Raw genomic sequence first — 16042 nt, 5'->3', positions numbered from 1 at the left:
CTCCTATCAGTCTGAAAAACTTCATGATAGTCTCCAAATATTTAGCATGAACAGGTACGCTCACAGCGCCAAGTCTCCATAAGAACGATGACGTCGAACGATTCGTCTAAACAAGCAATAAAGTACTCGGCAATGGACGTATTTATGACACCAACAGCTGGAGGCTAACAGGATGGAATTTGCTGCAAGATGGATCTCTGTGATAACCTGGCAAAACTATTATATGCCGATGATCTGAATATGTATCGCACTATCACCGCTACAGTCTTAATCTGTAGATCAATTATAACCAGGGATGGAAGATCAGTGATTTTGATAAAATCTGTGAGTTATCGCCACACGCATATATCATGATCCGTACAGATCATGACAAACAGTGAATCTTTTTGTGCTCTATAGAGTCTCAGCAGTCGATCACAGTGTTACATCTTACCTAGCTGCGAGAAAAAAGGTCACACATTTTGTTTGTATTGTAATTCATGCGATGCACACAGCCGATCGCCTGTTTTGTTATATTTCTCAACGACATATAATGAACATGATCGGACATGAGGTTTGTCATAATCTGTGCGGATCGCGACAAAATGTTTGCCGCTTACAAGTTGTGATGTCAATGAATCTAAATCTGATCGCTTCTATGATCTTGATCACTAGAAGCGATTTTTTTCCATCCCTGATTATAACTGTCTGTGGCTCATAAAGTTGGCCGAGGCCAGAAAAATAGCTATCTGCCGCACCTACCTTCCACGTCGGAATATTCGTAAACAACCCTGGAGGCATCCAAATGAAGACTAACTCTCAGTTCGATCATGTGCTGACTTACGGTCGACACTTTTCGGATGTCATCGATATGCGGTCTTTTTGGGGATCAAACATCGACTGACCACTATTTCGCAAAGTTATCGAACGCGGCCGGGGCACTGAAAGGTCGCTACGTTTCAACATCCAGCATACAGCTGTTTGTATAGCAAGTACCTATACAAATATCCTGATATATTAAAGGTAGTACAATCTGGCAGGCTGCGGTGGGCTGGGCACGTGGCCAAAGTAGTAACGAAAACAATTTTCAGCAGAGATCCAGGAAAAGTAGACTTCGGGGCTGACCCCGCACCCGAAGGATGTGCGCTATAGTACTGGACAGTACTGGAGGACTATAATTCGTTCGGCACAGGATCGATAACGGACCATCGCCACTAAAGTAACGTACAGTAAACTTGCTCTAGTTCTTTACGATCTCTGCAGTCCTTCAGGCCCGCTTTCCTTTTCTGCAGTTCCCCTTTAAACGTGTTATTTCGTCGTTTTCTTCTTCTGACACTACGGTTACGTCCTCATACTGCGCCATCCGTCGTCGAGAGCGCCAAAGCATCAGGCTTTACAGAGCCTCACTCAGCAGATGCGCGGCAGCTTGCGGTAAACAACCCGTCGAAACCGAGCAACACAGCTTTGTCGTGAGCTGTACCCCGTCGGTAGTTTAGAACGCAAACGTACTGCTACTATAGGTAATGATCCGAGTCGATATCCGCACCCGTAGAGAGCGTATGTTGACGATGTTCGACCGACTATTTATGAAAATATAGCCGATTTGGTTCATGGTATCACTAGATTTAGCAAAGTTGCCCATTGTTGTACCAAAAGTGTGTTTGTAGTATCGACCATCGAACTTGAAGAAACTGGCGTCGATAGAAAGTTCCGCTAGCTCAAGAAACAAGCAAAACCAAGCAAATGGTTTTGGCGTGTGGTTTGATTTATTCTCAACAACCCATCACATATATCTAAATAACATGTTACAGTCGATTGCAACTTGAATATCTTCTTAATATATAACGTAACAAAAATAATGTATTCTTACCATATATATTTACGTTTTGTTCCTACAATAGTAGATAACCGATTGTTTCTTTTTCTTTCGTTTTTCTTCAACAGGAAACCAAGTGCATAGTGCGCGAGAAATCGCATCAGTGTTCCGTTTGAATTCGACAGGTGTACGTCCCGGACGTGCCCCCGCGAGTGCTTAATTTCTGTTCTCCGTTTCCCTAAAAAGCCGGAAAATTCCGAGAAGCAAGAAAAAAGGTATGGCCGAAAATTCGGTTGGAAACAGTTTACCACCGTCACAGCATCATAAAACGGCCGGAGTCGGTGGAGGTGGTGGCCTGTTGCATCACAACAAATCGCTGGAAATGACGACCGGCGGTGGGAGCGGTTCAACGGCAGGATCCGTTGCGGGGAAAATCGCTGGCAGTGGAAAGCATGCAAATGTTATACACCGAACAACGAGCGAAAGCTTGCGGCTGGGTGGTGCAGGTGGTGGAAATGCAGGATCAGCTGGCGGAGGTGGGACTGATAATTCTTCCAGCAGTACGGTTCCGCCGTCAATGATGGCGAATTCATCCTCGTCTTCGATGGGGAGTATCTCACGAAAGAGTGGCGTAGGGGGTGCTGCTGCTGCTGCCGCCGCTGCGGCCGCAGGTAAAACGTCCTCATTCATGATCACATCCGTCACAGTCGGGGCACGGACCAGTGCTGACAACGGTGACGATTCAGCTGATGATCTTGACGAGTCCCACACGGATGATAATAGTCGGATAACCGATTTCGAAAACGAAACTCCTTCTTTCTCAGAGGACACATTCAGCAAAGAAGACGTGTTTTTCGCCTCGAACGCCATTGGTAGCGTTCCAGTCATTCCGACAAGCTCTCAGTACGGGTTAGCTATCGTTGCGCCGAACGACCGTGCTCACGGTGCGGAAGCTCTGGCAGATGCAATGCATGTAAGTGTCACTGATGCTGGCATCAACATTATGGGCCACGGAAAAGACGATGGCAAAGAGTTGCACCACCGAAACGAGCGTTTCAAGGTGGTAAAAATTGAAAGCACTGAACCATTCAAACGCGGTCGATGGGTTTGTATGGACTATCTGGATCATACAACACTTCAAGCATCTCCAAAGGAGGGAGAAGGGGAACCGTCGGCTAATGTCGATACAAACACCATGCGAACTCAGGACAGTGGTGTAGTGCTTAATGACAGCTTTGCTCCTACAACAGTTCCGACAGCAGATGGCGATAATCCTGACTATCATACTCATCTAGCCGCCAGTGTTCCGACTAACCCTGTCATCGGAATGCTGAACAATGAATCTCCGGGTCAAAGCCTAAATCTGGCTCAATCAACCATTGGAACAAATACTAATGCAGGTGGTGGAACGATTTCTCAATCTCAGCCAGCTAGTCATGTGGCACCAGCCGGTGTCCCTCACAGTATGCCCCAGTCACAGTTGCAAAATGCACTTGCCGGAAGTGGTGCGGCTGGAGGACCAAGTCAACCGCCACAGTCTACCCAGGCAACTGCACAACCACAAGGGCAAACACCATACTATCCGCACACGATGTCCAACATTACCGACATTGCGCAGCAACAGCAACCACAGCAGCAACAGCAGCAGCAGCAACAACAGCAACACCACCATCAACATGGTGTCACTCTGCCAACCAACATTCAGATGCAACCCCCGCAGACCAAAAGCTCTGCTCCTGTGACATCTAACGTTGTTCTTCCACCAGTTCCATCATCATCGGCTACATCACAAGAGATGAATATCGTCATTAGCAATCCCCAGCATCATCCGCAGCAAACGAGCTTCCCATCTCCCCAACAGTTCCAACAACAAACCTCTCAAACCAATTCTCCAGTCGTAGCCAGCATCGGCGAGCAAGTTACTTCGGAGACGACAATCCTATCACCGTCTTCTTCCATGGCTAATTCCGGAACAATTCCGTCGGTCACCGCTAATGTGACTACCGGCGCAAACGTCACCAATCAACAACAGGTGACGGAAGCCGTAGGCACTGTGTCCTCAAGCTCCGCATCAGAACCGATGGCAGCTTCTTCTTCGTCGACTACATCATCGCCAGTAACAGCCACCGCTGCTGGCGGGAACGGTGATAACAGCTCTACACCTACGTCGGCCAATGCTCCTGCTGTACCGCCCGTGAGTTCCCCTTCAATGTCGGCCGCTTCTATAACGGCCACCACCACCACCACCAACACCAGCAGCAATATCAGCAGTCAGCATGCATCGATCGCAGCTGCAGCCGCTGCTGCAGCAGCCACTGCAGCTAGCGATCATCTGACGGAGTCGAATCTTCTGTCAGCCGTCGCCGGGGTGACGGCAGCCGCCGTGGCAGCAGCCGGCGCTGAAGATGGCGAAAAAAGTGGCGAGGATGGTGAAAGGTAAGTGCCACCCTCTGACTGTTTCCTCCGAGAAGCATACCCTGCATACTTTCGATTTTAGTTTCTCTGGTGTATTGTTAATTTTGTATATATCCATTTGGGAAACAAAACTTCTGTTCTTACGATGCACTTCCCGTTTGTTTTGTTCCCATTTTGCAATCAAAACCCACAAATCATCTTAATCGTTCACTTATCATGCACCAACTTCACCCTAACCGACACCAATCGTTGTCATTTATGTTACACTTGCACAGCTCAATTCGCCTATATGTTGGCTTCTAGGTTTGTCCGAAAGATTTTATCAATAAAAAATCACTCGCTTATTTTATATCTTCTGATGGTCTTGAGAATGTCACCAAAGACACAGCAAACTCAAAGCCATGTTTTAATTCATGAACGAAGAAACAATCTTTAGTGAGCTTAGCGGCAACTTTCTTGTAGAAAATTGTTATTAATACTTTTATTTGCTCTGTGTATAATAGGTACTTGCTAGAGAAGGTAGGAAAATCACGCAAATCATAGGTACAGAATTGTCCCGCCTTTGCCACGATTTCAATAAAAATAATGCAACATTGTATGCGAGCGAAAAGACTGATTATCCCCGCGAGCTTGCGCACTGCTATTAGTGGTTTCTTCTAGCATGTTGTATTGCTCGCAGTTTTTACGTTCAGACTTTCTCTCAGTTTATCGCAAAATAGTCTACCGTCGCCGGCTTTATGCGTCCAATAATCGTCCATAAACTGTTCAGTTCCAAGCCTTATGCATACGACCGGTTGTGACAAACTTTTCCTATAAAAGCACCACGACACAGCGTTCATTTCTTTCGGATTTTCCTCCTGGAAAGCACTCACACCCTCGCATGGTTCAAGTCAACACACGATCGTCAAACTCCGTGCAAAATTTCCATCCACGCGCAGACTGAAGACTGAAGGAGAACATTGAAAAGGGTACATTTGGGTACGGGATAGGATATAGTTAAGCTTTTCAATTTCAGCCGCCTTCCGCCGCTGCGTGAACCGTGTGCTTGATTATGATCTACAACAGTCAGTGTGGTGTGTCCCGACAGCCCACACGGTTGGCTGCAGTGCAATGTTGGGTATTGCTTTCTTACGTACGCCGTGGGGCGAGTAAAAATAGCATTAGACTTTTAATTACGCTTGCCTACGACGAAGACAGCAATAAGCATTTTTTTTATATAATTTGAATTGTAAGATGTGAAAGGCAACTGCCATAACTTTTAAAATTTTATGATTCTACTTACAGGGAAAATCCGATCGATGCCGATTGCTTTTAGTTGAAAATTACGACTCAGAGTGCGAAGATCGATTTCTGATAGAGAGCTTATTAACAACTTTACACTCGAGAGATACTGAATTGATGAATGATTTTTTTGATGATACAGTTAATATCATTTCTTGCAAAATTAGCAGTTCAGGACAAACCTAAAAACAAGTCCGCCAAGAGGAAAGAAAATATGCAGTCTCGTAAAAGGCCTGGCTTTCATTTTCACTTATGCTAATAGTAGCTCTAATGTCAAAAAATACATGCGTTTATTGCCAGAGTTGAACACAAGACATATCGCTCTTATCTTCTGGCAGGGGAAAAATTATCGCATCTTGTCTTAGATTAAAATACAGTAAAGTAACAAAATTTAATTTTTCAATCGTCACAAACTACTATATTAAAATGTTGCCCTCCCAAAACTGTCCTTTTATGACAGTGGGATAAAAGTAGCTTATAAGGTTGCTGAATGAAAAATAAATTCTAATTTTAAATCTGGTAGGTTAGGAAAACTATTTTATTAAAATTTTAGGATTCTTACACACACCGCATAATACTAAATACACATGAATACGTTTCCAACTCATAGTGCGTCGTCTCTCTTTCAGCCACTTCCTTGTCTCTCCCGGTAGTTAACCATCCATGACCGACTCTTTCGTGACTCAGGTGAAGTTCAAGGTCATCTGAAGCCATGCATGCACATCGCAAATAATACAAACATGGCTCGATCCCCCCGTCCACTGCTGCGAGACGTCACAACAGCACGACTACTAAACGCTGCCTAATGCTTCAGTTTAGTGGAAAGTTTACCTATACCTACTCTCATCTGCCCAATGTTTTCCATTTCCTTCGCTTCGTTTGAAAAACAGCCAAGCCAAATGATGCCATTTCCCAAGCAGAAATAGTTCCTTAATACAAACAAATTTAGCTAGCTTGTCAGGAAAATATCGGCACAAGCAAAAAGGGAGAAAGTTTGTCAACAATTCCAAAAGGAAGGCATACTGTTTGCGTTTATGCCTTCAATTAGAATAACCAGGGACAAAAAAAGCTGTACCGAGTGCGACGATAAATCAATAGTTTTTCTTTGTTTTAAAAGCAGATTTCAACTCCACACAAGTTTTTCGCATTTCGCAACACTAAAGTTTAGTCGATAATTACAATTACACGCAGTGGCACCGGTTTATTAGTGACATCGACCGGTTAGTTCTCGCAGAACAGGGCCATTGTATCCTAACTGGTGTATTATTGTTAAATTATTTTTTAATTGTAATACATTATGCACAAAATGTTGTAAAACGACATTTGTGTCAGTTGTCAATAATCGTTGCATTGCCTTCGTTTTGTTCGGTTTGAAAATGAATGATAAGTGGAAAATTCTAAAATACGTAATGGTTATTTACGTCAAAAGATTCCTATCTAATGATTTCATTCATCAGAATAAACGCTGTTTTTTGCCCCGCCTGTGTCGATTTTTGACAATGAATTGAAAGAAACTTTAAACAGTTCTCAAGACAACATAACCGTCCACCCCACGATTGCCAGCAACCAGTGAAAGCGGCTCCCCAACAAAAACAAAAACACCCAGTGATATATTCACATAAATATTTCCATTTTATGTAGGAAATACGTTCCACTAGTTTTCCCCCACGTCCCCTAGCCAACCGTACGTACGCATTTGGTTCGTTGGGAGAGTTTGTAATAACGCCCCACCACGACGCACTGCTCTACATTGTCGATCTAAATAAGGACATCGCGCCAACTCGTCTACAGGATTGGCTGCGCCCTTTCCGAATTCAATGAAACTTTGTGGGTGAACAGGATTTATCTGAATGAGTAACTTTGTTTATCCAAAATTTATCTTAACTACGATTGCTTGTCCTCTGTATTTGATTGTTCACAAAAAATAATTTTATTGGAATCCCAGTGCTCCAATTCATCGTTTTGTATTGATTTCAAATCAACTTACGATACAATTGAAGTGTATTTTCAGTAAAGCTAGATGTAAAATTGAAAGTTCCTTTATTATTAGTATAGAGTATAGAGTATGTAATATATAGTATATTGTAGTAGTAATAGTAATAGCATATCTGCATCAAGTTAATCTCAACAGAATAAGGTCAGCTATGACAGATTATGAGCGGACACGGATAACAGTTTAGAATCGGAATGGCTCGTGCTATATCGAGAGTTCCACGCGGTCCTGGGCACCTGTCGACAATTTCATGAGAGCCTCGACCTGCTGACTAGCGAGCTTCGATCCAGTCGCGCCATCTAGCACGTTGAGCCCCTCTATTTCTGATGCCGGTAGGGCCCATGAAGAGAACAGATTTCACCGCACTTTCGTCCCGGCGCCTCGTAACGTGGCCGACCCAGCATAGTCTCTCTTCTCCCAATTTTCGCCAAGTGAACGTTGGAAACCTCTCCAAGAAGCGCCTGTAGTTTGATGTTTACGTTTTGTTTATTTATGTAAATATATCAATAGACGTCATAACCCTACTGATACACTTAACCCAGAATGTACACCTCGCGTTCAGCACCTCGCGGCTAACGTTAAAGTCGAAGTTGAATCACTCTCGAGGTCAGCATATCTGTAACAGCTAGTGCTCTGATCACTTCGTGACGTATTCAAGGGGTCAAGATCAATGAGTCGTTGTTCATAGCAATCCAGCTGGAAGGGGTCGTTCCAAGGCATTCTCCGTAGAGCGAAACGAATGAATCTGCGCTGCACTGACTCGATTCGGTCAACTCCATTTTGGCAGTAGGGACTCCACGCTGGAGCGCAGCACTCAACATTGGAGCCCTACAAGTTCTTGGCTTTGCGCATAATAAATCCAGTTCCTGCAGGCCTTGTCGACAATAAATGCGATGTGTTATTTAAAATCGAGCTTAGAATCGAACAAAATTCCCAAGTTCTTAACACAGTTTTTGCGGTGTATAGGCACGTCTGATAGCATGTAATCGAATATGAGAGGACTTCCAGAAGAATGTAATAACTTTGCATTTGTCAGAAGTCAGCATTACGGCACCATTTCGCGAAAATTCAAAAGCTGCTCCTTTAGAACCATCGCATCAGACGGATTCTCCACTTTTGCATACAGCATAAAATCGTCAGCAAATGTAAGTCGTGAACATTATAAGCAGGAAATCGTTGACATCGTTGAAGTAGACGGGGAAGATCAAAGGTCCAAGATGGCTGCCTTGTGGTATTCCAGAGCAGGCAATGAAAGTTCTTGAGATAAAACAGTCGCTGTTAACTTCTAGATGGCGATCGGAGAGGTGTGAATTAAACGATCATAGCAACGGAGGTCTGATTCCGAGTTTATCCAATGGTTCATGCAGCTGCGCTTATCTCTGCTTTCCGTTTGTACTTCGTCAGAAATAGTGTGTGACAGCTTTCGTTCGGTAAGTGCACGTTTTTCTTCCGTAAGCATGGTTACAGTCTCAACAAGCTCGTACAGAACGATCAACTGATTTAACATTTTATCGTTGAATCGCTTAACCGTTTTGCTGGTTTCGAGGTACGATGCTGGTCTAACAAGCCAGTTGTCGTATGTTCAAATCTCGGCTAGGCGGTGCTGCTCGGTAGAGTCAATAGGATTGTTGCACTAGTTCCGTAAATTGTTCTGTACAGTACTCTAATAGCCGGCTGTAAAGTCTGTCGATAAAGAAAGGTTAAGTCTTAGAAAAGACATTTAAGCCTTAGGCTTTGCTTTTTGCGTCGTTGAAACTCCTTACTGGTGTAGTTGTCGGCGCTGATCAGAGATCCCAAATCATATGAACTCATCAACTACTTCAAGTTCATCGCCATCACTGTCACTGTTCGTGGAAGGTGGATATTATGCTCTCTTGAGCCTCTCATATATTTGATTTCCGACGCATTGATTTTTAATCCAATCTTTTTAGTCTCCGCTTTTGATCTGGCGTAGATTGCCTCTTCAATCGCGAAGTTTCTAATGATAACGTCGCCTGCACGTGCACACAAAGTTGACTCGCAGGTCCTCCTCGAGCAAGATCCATTTTCAAGTCCTTAGAGGTCCAGTCTAATTAACGTTTTATACAAGGTGAATTTTGTACGAAGGCCTAGAATATTAGACCGAAAGGTCAGAACAGAAGTGGAAGTTGAAAACCAAACACGTACATGCCATCTTCTAGCGACACTAGCGTACCTGGCGGTAGTGTGTGACTTTATTCCACGAAAACATACGAACGCATGCGAATACACACGAAAGCACCCATAGCAGGCACGACTTGTGCCATCCAATTTGACGGCTCGTCTTACCTTCTAGCATAACGTTGAAGGGCGAGCTGAAAAGACCATTACCTTCTAGAAGTACCCTATGAGGTTTCAATGCGTTCGAAATTCTCTCACAGCACTTTATTCCAGTCATCCTGTTGTTTTGTTGTTTTAGTGGCAACGGTCCGTTACCGATCCTGCGCCGAACGAATTATGGTCCTCCAGTACCGTTGGTCCTGGGCTGCCGTTCTCCAATCCCCACGATCACCAGCTGAACGTGCATCGTCTTTGACAGCACACACACACCGGGTGCGGATTCTGCGTCGGAGTCTACGGTCTCTTCCTGGTTCTATGCTGAAAATAGTTTTGGATACTCTTCCATCGGGCAGTCTGGTCAAGTGTCCAGTCCACCGCAGCCTGCCACATTCCACTACCTTCACTATATCAGCATATTTGTATACTTGGTACAGCTCGTGATTCATGCGTCTGCGCCACACTCCATTTTCCATTTTGCCACCAAGTATAGATCGCAGAATTTTACGCTCAAAAACCCCAAGCACTCGCCGATCAGCTTCCTTTAGCGTCCATGATTCGTGTCCGTAAAGGGCCACCGGGAGGATTAGTGTTCTGTAGAGCGCCAGTTTTGTGCGAATTTGCGCAAACTACGGGACTTCAGCTGGCTACGTAATCCGTAGAAAGCCCGATTCGTGGCTGTAACTCGTCGTTTCACTTCGCGGCTTCCATCGTTGTCACATGTCACGAGTGTACCAAGGTATATAAATTTCTCCACTGCTTCATGTCGTTCCCCATCTAACTCCACCTCGGCACCAACACCACTTGGGCTCCCACGTTCCCTACCAGCAACCATGTACTTCGTTTTGGCAGTGTTAATGGTAAGTCCCAATCTCGCCGCTTCCCTTTTAAAAAGCCTGAAGGCCTCTCCACTGCTCTGCGGTTGATTCCGATGATATCGACGTCGTCCGCAAAACCAAGAAGCATGTGAGATTTCGTGATGATAGTTCCATTCCTTTCCACGTTTGCCCTTCGTAATGCACCTTCCAAGGCAATGTTGAATAGCAGGCTAGAGAGTACATCCCCTAGCTTCAGTCCATCCAACATCACGAAAGCAGCTGAGGTCTCACCCGCTATTCTAACGCATGATTTGGATTCGTCCAGCGTCGCACGAACTAGTTTCGTCGGAAAACCATGTTCTAGCATTATCTGCCACAGCTCATTTCGTTTAACTGAATCGTACGCCGCTTCAAAGTCCACAAACAGATGGTGTGTCTGCAAGTAGTACTCCTGGAACTTGTCTAGCAACTGACGCAGGGTAAACATCTGATCCGTCGAGGAGCGACCCTCACGGAAACCAGCTTGGTACTCGCCGACGAAGGACTCCGTTAACGGGCTCAGTCTGCAGAACAGGATACGGGAAAGCACCTTGTAGGCAGAATTGAGCAATGTAATTCCTCGATAGTTTTTACACTCCAGTCGATGTCCCTTTTGAAAATTGGGCAAATGAGGCCATCCAACCACTCCTCCGGCATTTTTTCTTCCTCCCAGATTCTGACAATGATCCTGCGAATTGCTTCGTACAGCCGCTCGCTCCCCCCTTTTAGAAGTTCAGCTGCGATACCGTGCTTCCCAGCAACCTTATCGTTTTTCAGCTCACTGATTGCCTTCTTAACCTCCTCCTGTGTTGGTGGCTCCGCAGCTTGACCATCGCTTACAATTTCTATCCTGTCCCTGCTGATCTCCGCATTTACCTGTCCATTCAATAGTGTGTGAAACTGCTCCTTCCACCTGGCTGCTACCGCCGTTTTGTCGATAAGCAGGTTGCCAGCACTATCATTGCACATCACAGGCATGGCAAAATTCCTGCATCTCACCGTTTTATAGAAACTCCGTGTGTCGTTGCTGGCGTATCGCTCCTCGGCGCCGGCGAGCACGTGCTCCTTGTACTCGCGTTTCTTTAGACGATGGATTCTTTTTTCCGCAGCTCTAGTCTCTCTGTATCTCTCTCTGTATTGGCGCGTTGCCGCAGTGAGCATGCGACTCCTGGCCTGGTTCTTTTCATCTGTCACTCTCTGGCATTCAGCATCAAACCAGCTGTTACGCTGTCTTCCACGCGTCCTGTCTACCACCTCTCTCGGAGCTGTTTGGATGGCCCCATGGATGTTCCTCCACAGCCCATTTATATCTTCTTCTTCTACCTGCTGTTCTGCGATTTGTCGGTCAAGCTTCCTGGCGTACTCCACTGCTACGCCGTCTGCCGTTAACCGCTGGATATTAAACCGCAGCGTCCTCTCCATGCGAGCTTTCGCCGTATTCGACAGCCTTGCGCGAATCTTACTCACTACGAGATAGTGGTCAGAATCGATATTTAATCTCCGAAAAGATCGTACATCGATAACATCCGAGAAGTGTCGACCGTCAATCAAGACATGATCGATCTGAGAGCTAGAGTCTCCATTTGGATGCCTCCAGGTGTGTTTCCGAATATTCAAACGTGGAAAGTAGGTGCTACAGATGGCCATTCCTCTTGCCGCGGCAAAATTTATGAGCCTCAGACCGTTAGCATTGGTCGACAGATGGAGGCTATGTCTTCCAATAACTGGACGGAAGAATTCTTCCCTCCCAATCTGCGCGTTTGCATCTCCGATGATGATTTTCACGTCGTGTTTTGGGCACTCTCCATAGGTCCTCTCAAACCTGTCGTAAAACTCGTCTTTAGCATCATCGGATTTATCATTTGTCAGTGCGTATAAGTTGATTAGGCTATAGTTGAAGAATGTGCCCTTAATCCTCAACACGCATATACGGTCATCTACGGGCCTCCACCGGATAACTCGTTGCTTTTGTTTTCCCAACACTACGAAATCGACTCCATGTTCTGCTTTCTTACCGCCTCTGTAGTAGATGTGGTACTTGAAAGAAGTGCCTGCAATAGGGTCTACTGCACGGAACTCCCTTTCTCCGGAATTTGGCCACCGAACTTCCTGAATAGCAGCGATCTCCACTCCGAGTTGATGCAGCTCTCGAGAAAGCAAGCCAGCCCGTGCCTGTTCATGGAGAGTTCGGACATTCCAGGTACCCAAGTTTCCAATCGTTATCCCTTAATCGTTTCCTTGTCCCTTGCCGTGTCCTTTGTCTTTGTTCGTTGTTCGTGGTAATTGTGTTTTCGGGATGTTTACATCCCGCCGATGGGTCTGCCATCTTAGGTATAGCTTGCGGGATACAGCGTTTCATATTCAGCCGCCCGTTACGAGACAGACGCTGTGTGAGCCGCCCCTCACCTGGAGAACAGGCGCTCTAGTTCGCACCTCCTAGCTTAGCTGCTTCAGTAAGTACATGAACCACTTCCGGGTAAGGCCATCGACCGTCATCATTTAACTTAGATCTGCGTGGAGGCGCCAGGTGGTAGCTTGAGAGAGCCAGAGCTATGTTTGACGCTCCTTCCAGGTAACTCTCTCCATTTCATACCCAGTCATCCTATCCATAATAAATCGGCCCAGCTTCCCCATGAACCTGTTTTCGTTCATGATGTTCCATAGCTCTTGAAGATTCACATTATCATATACCACTCTGAAATTGATGAATAGATGATGCCGGGAGACTTGGAATTCGCGACGCTTTTGGAGAATTTGCCGTGAGATAGAGATTTCATAGCTATCATACGTTGCCTCCAGCTGGTCATAGAATTTCTTCTTGTTGTTGAGTCTACCTTCGTATGGACAGTGCATGTTTATAATGGGGTTGAAGAAACGACCTTCTACCCTCAATCAACATACACATCCTCTCATTGATAGCCTTACAGTCCATCATGCGATCACTACAAAGTCCGTTCCCAGCACGTAAGTCGCTCCACCGCTCTGGTTATTTTTTCCATACCGAATGTTCCGAGTCGATTTTCTTTGAATTTTTGTAGCAAGGTAGATTGTCTTACTATGGCCACGCTATGTGTCTCGTGGTAGGATTACCATCCTAGGTTTAGTGCCACAAGACAATAAATTTTTCAATTCAATCCCCCGCTCCCGATCAGACGCTGTCGTGTGCCGCTCATAACCTGGAGTACAACCGCACACTTGGTTGAGGAACCGTCAAACCGCCAAGAACCGCCCCTGACGTGGGCACATACGCTCAACAAGGCTGACAAAACTATTTCTCGTTGCTATACTCAGCGTTCACATCAGTGTCTTCTTCCCTGTCGGTGTACGACCTCAGTTTTCACCGGTGTTGGTTACCCCGCAAGGCATAGTGTTGGACATAAACGTCTTCAAAGACTTGTTTCTTATTTATCGACAGACTTTGCAGTCGGTTGTTGGAGTACAAGACAATTGCGGAGCTAGAGCAACGATTCTACTAACTCTATCTAGCAGCAAGGCCTAGCCGGGACTCGAACATACGACGACTGGATTGTTAGACAAGCATCGTACCCTGAACGCAACTGGGCGGCATAAAGTGTGATATGCATTTAATAAAAAATTGTGTGTGTAAATACAATTTTGTTAAGTGACTAATGCTAAATGCTTACTGATTACTTGGGTTTTATTTTCTCGTATTCAGAGTGTAAATAGTAAACACCAGCCAAGTCATAACATTATTATCTCTTTCGGCATGAGACTATATGTTGTGAGTTGGGAATATTTGTCTATTCATGTATATACCATGAACATTATTGTCATCTATTGTGATAATACAAAACATTGGTCATCGAAAGTGGTTCATTTCCGAGGATTTTTCGTAATCACTTTTTCGAAGGAAACGCAACGATGCAGTTGTTTGATAAGAAATTTCCTTTGAAAGAGATTATCTTTTCGGTTAATATGAGCTCATGAGTTTAATAGCATCCGTCTCAATTTGGTTAAGATATTAATCAAAGAAAAGACATCCGAATTCTGTTAACAAAACTACAGAAAATATTATTTAACTCGAAAAGTATTTCTACGCTAAAGTTTAGTCCGCTTTAGTACATCGGACATTATTTGACTGTACAATCAATAATCAGCAATTGATTTTTTCATTAGAATCCACTGTTCATCATTAGACCATCCTGAATTGCAAAATCTTGAATGTTGATATCCATCATGATAAAATTTGGCGGAACAAAAATGTTGTCAGAATTTAGCAGTTTTAGCTGTATGGATATCCGGAACCAGATAGGCAAACTGTCTAAGTAATTTATTTGATAAACTCATATGAGTAAAACCTCATTTCTCAGTCTGATAGCGGTTATCAACTCGGTTATCAAGAAAATTTCGGTATTTTTTATTTTTTTACTGCATGCACGTTTTGTAAAAATGACGGTTCTTGCTTTTGGCGAGATCATTTGATCATTTTAAATCGGCTATCCACTCGAAGTGCACCTTTATATTCTGCTGTTTCGGCTGTACAGGTACTACTGATATGGCAATGCAAGTGCGCAACGCGCAATTCGCAACAAAGTAGTCCGTCCTTATCAAAACCGCGTAATCGTTTTGTGCTTCACGATGAGCCGCGTCGTCATAACCAGCCGTCACTCCTCCAACGCATTTTCACTCGGCGCAAAGCGGAACACGATATTGTAGGTACCAGCGCTCCGCTTACTGCATTGAACGTCGTTTTATTTTTATCGCAAGCTCACTAACACTGCACTGTTGGCTTTGCGGCTCTATCTTTAGCTCCTCCCGACTGATAGTAGTTAAGGTCAGGTTGTTATAATAATAGCAGCAAACTTCAACCATTTAGCAGAGTTTAGCGAATTTTTTCGAGAATCTACCGTTCGTGACGTGGTACAGTCAGAGTGTGATTGCCAACCTCAAGATCTGTTTGAATACTTACTTTCGCCTTGTTAAGGTGGAAGTCCATCTCCATTTAGTAAGCCACAGAAAAATGGCTGCTAGCCATGTTATCTTGCTTACTGAAACTGACCGCACCTGCTGACAGTGAACTGTCTGCAGCAACCAGTGCCGTGGAAAATCCCTCACACGCACATCCACCACGTCTGTGCAAACGAAGTTGCATTTTCTCCACTTTCAGTAAAAATGTTAACTCTTCTTTCACACGTCGTTTTGTTCGATGAAACTAAATGTGTGCAGAGTTGTTGTTGTTGCTGTTGCTGTTGTTGGCTGATGAGCGAATAAAATAAATAATCATGAAACACATCTTTAACGAGTATGTAATTAAAAAGTACATGGCGTTCAATTCAATTGATTCGGAGTGTTCAGTTCGATAGAAAATGTAAAAGGGATTGGAAATTGTCGAATATCATCCGGCTGGCCGAGCGGCTAACAATGGAACATATTTCGATGTGTGAT

The 16042-nt window shown here is 44.6% G+C and overlaps 1 protein-coding gene across 2 annotated transcripts in view; it reads left to right on the top strand.

Annotated features, from left to right (window-relative positions):
• Positions 1-16042, top strand: part of LOC128743257 (protein bunched, class 2/F/G isoform) — a 315245-nt gene that overhangs the window by 15233 nt on the left and 283970 nt on the right. For both annotated transcript variants that reach the window (XM_053839803.1, XM_053839802.1), the window contains exon 2: positions 1924-4231. In XM_053839803.1, coding sequence (XP_053695778.1) covers positions 2073-4231 — 2159 coding nt within the window. In that variant the 5' untranslated portion in view covers positions 1924-2072. The remainder of the gene's footprint in view (positions 1-1923; positions 4232-16042) is intronic.

The sequence above is a fragment of the Sabethes cyaneus genome, chromosome 3 (assembly GCF_943734655.1).
Source record: "Sabethes cyaneus chromosome 3, idSabCyanKW18_F2, whole genome shotgun sequence".
Taxonomy (NCBI): domain Eukaryota; kingdom Metazoa; phylum Arthropoda; class Insecta; order Diptera; family Culicidae; genus Sabethes; species Sabethes cyaneus.
Note: the sequence above shows the minus strand (reverse complement) of the source record. Positions and strands in the feature narration are given on the sequence as shown.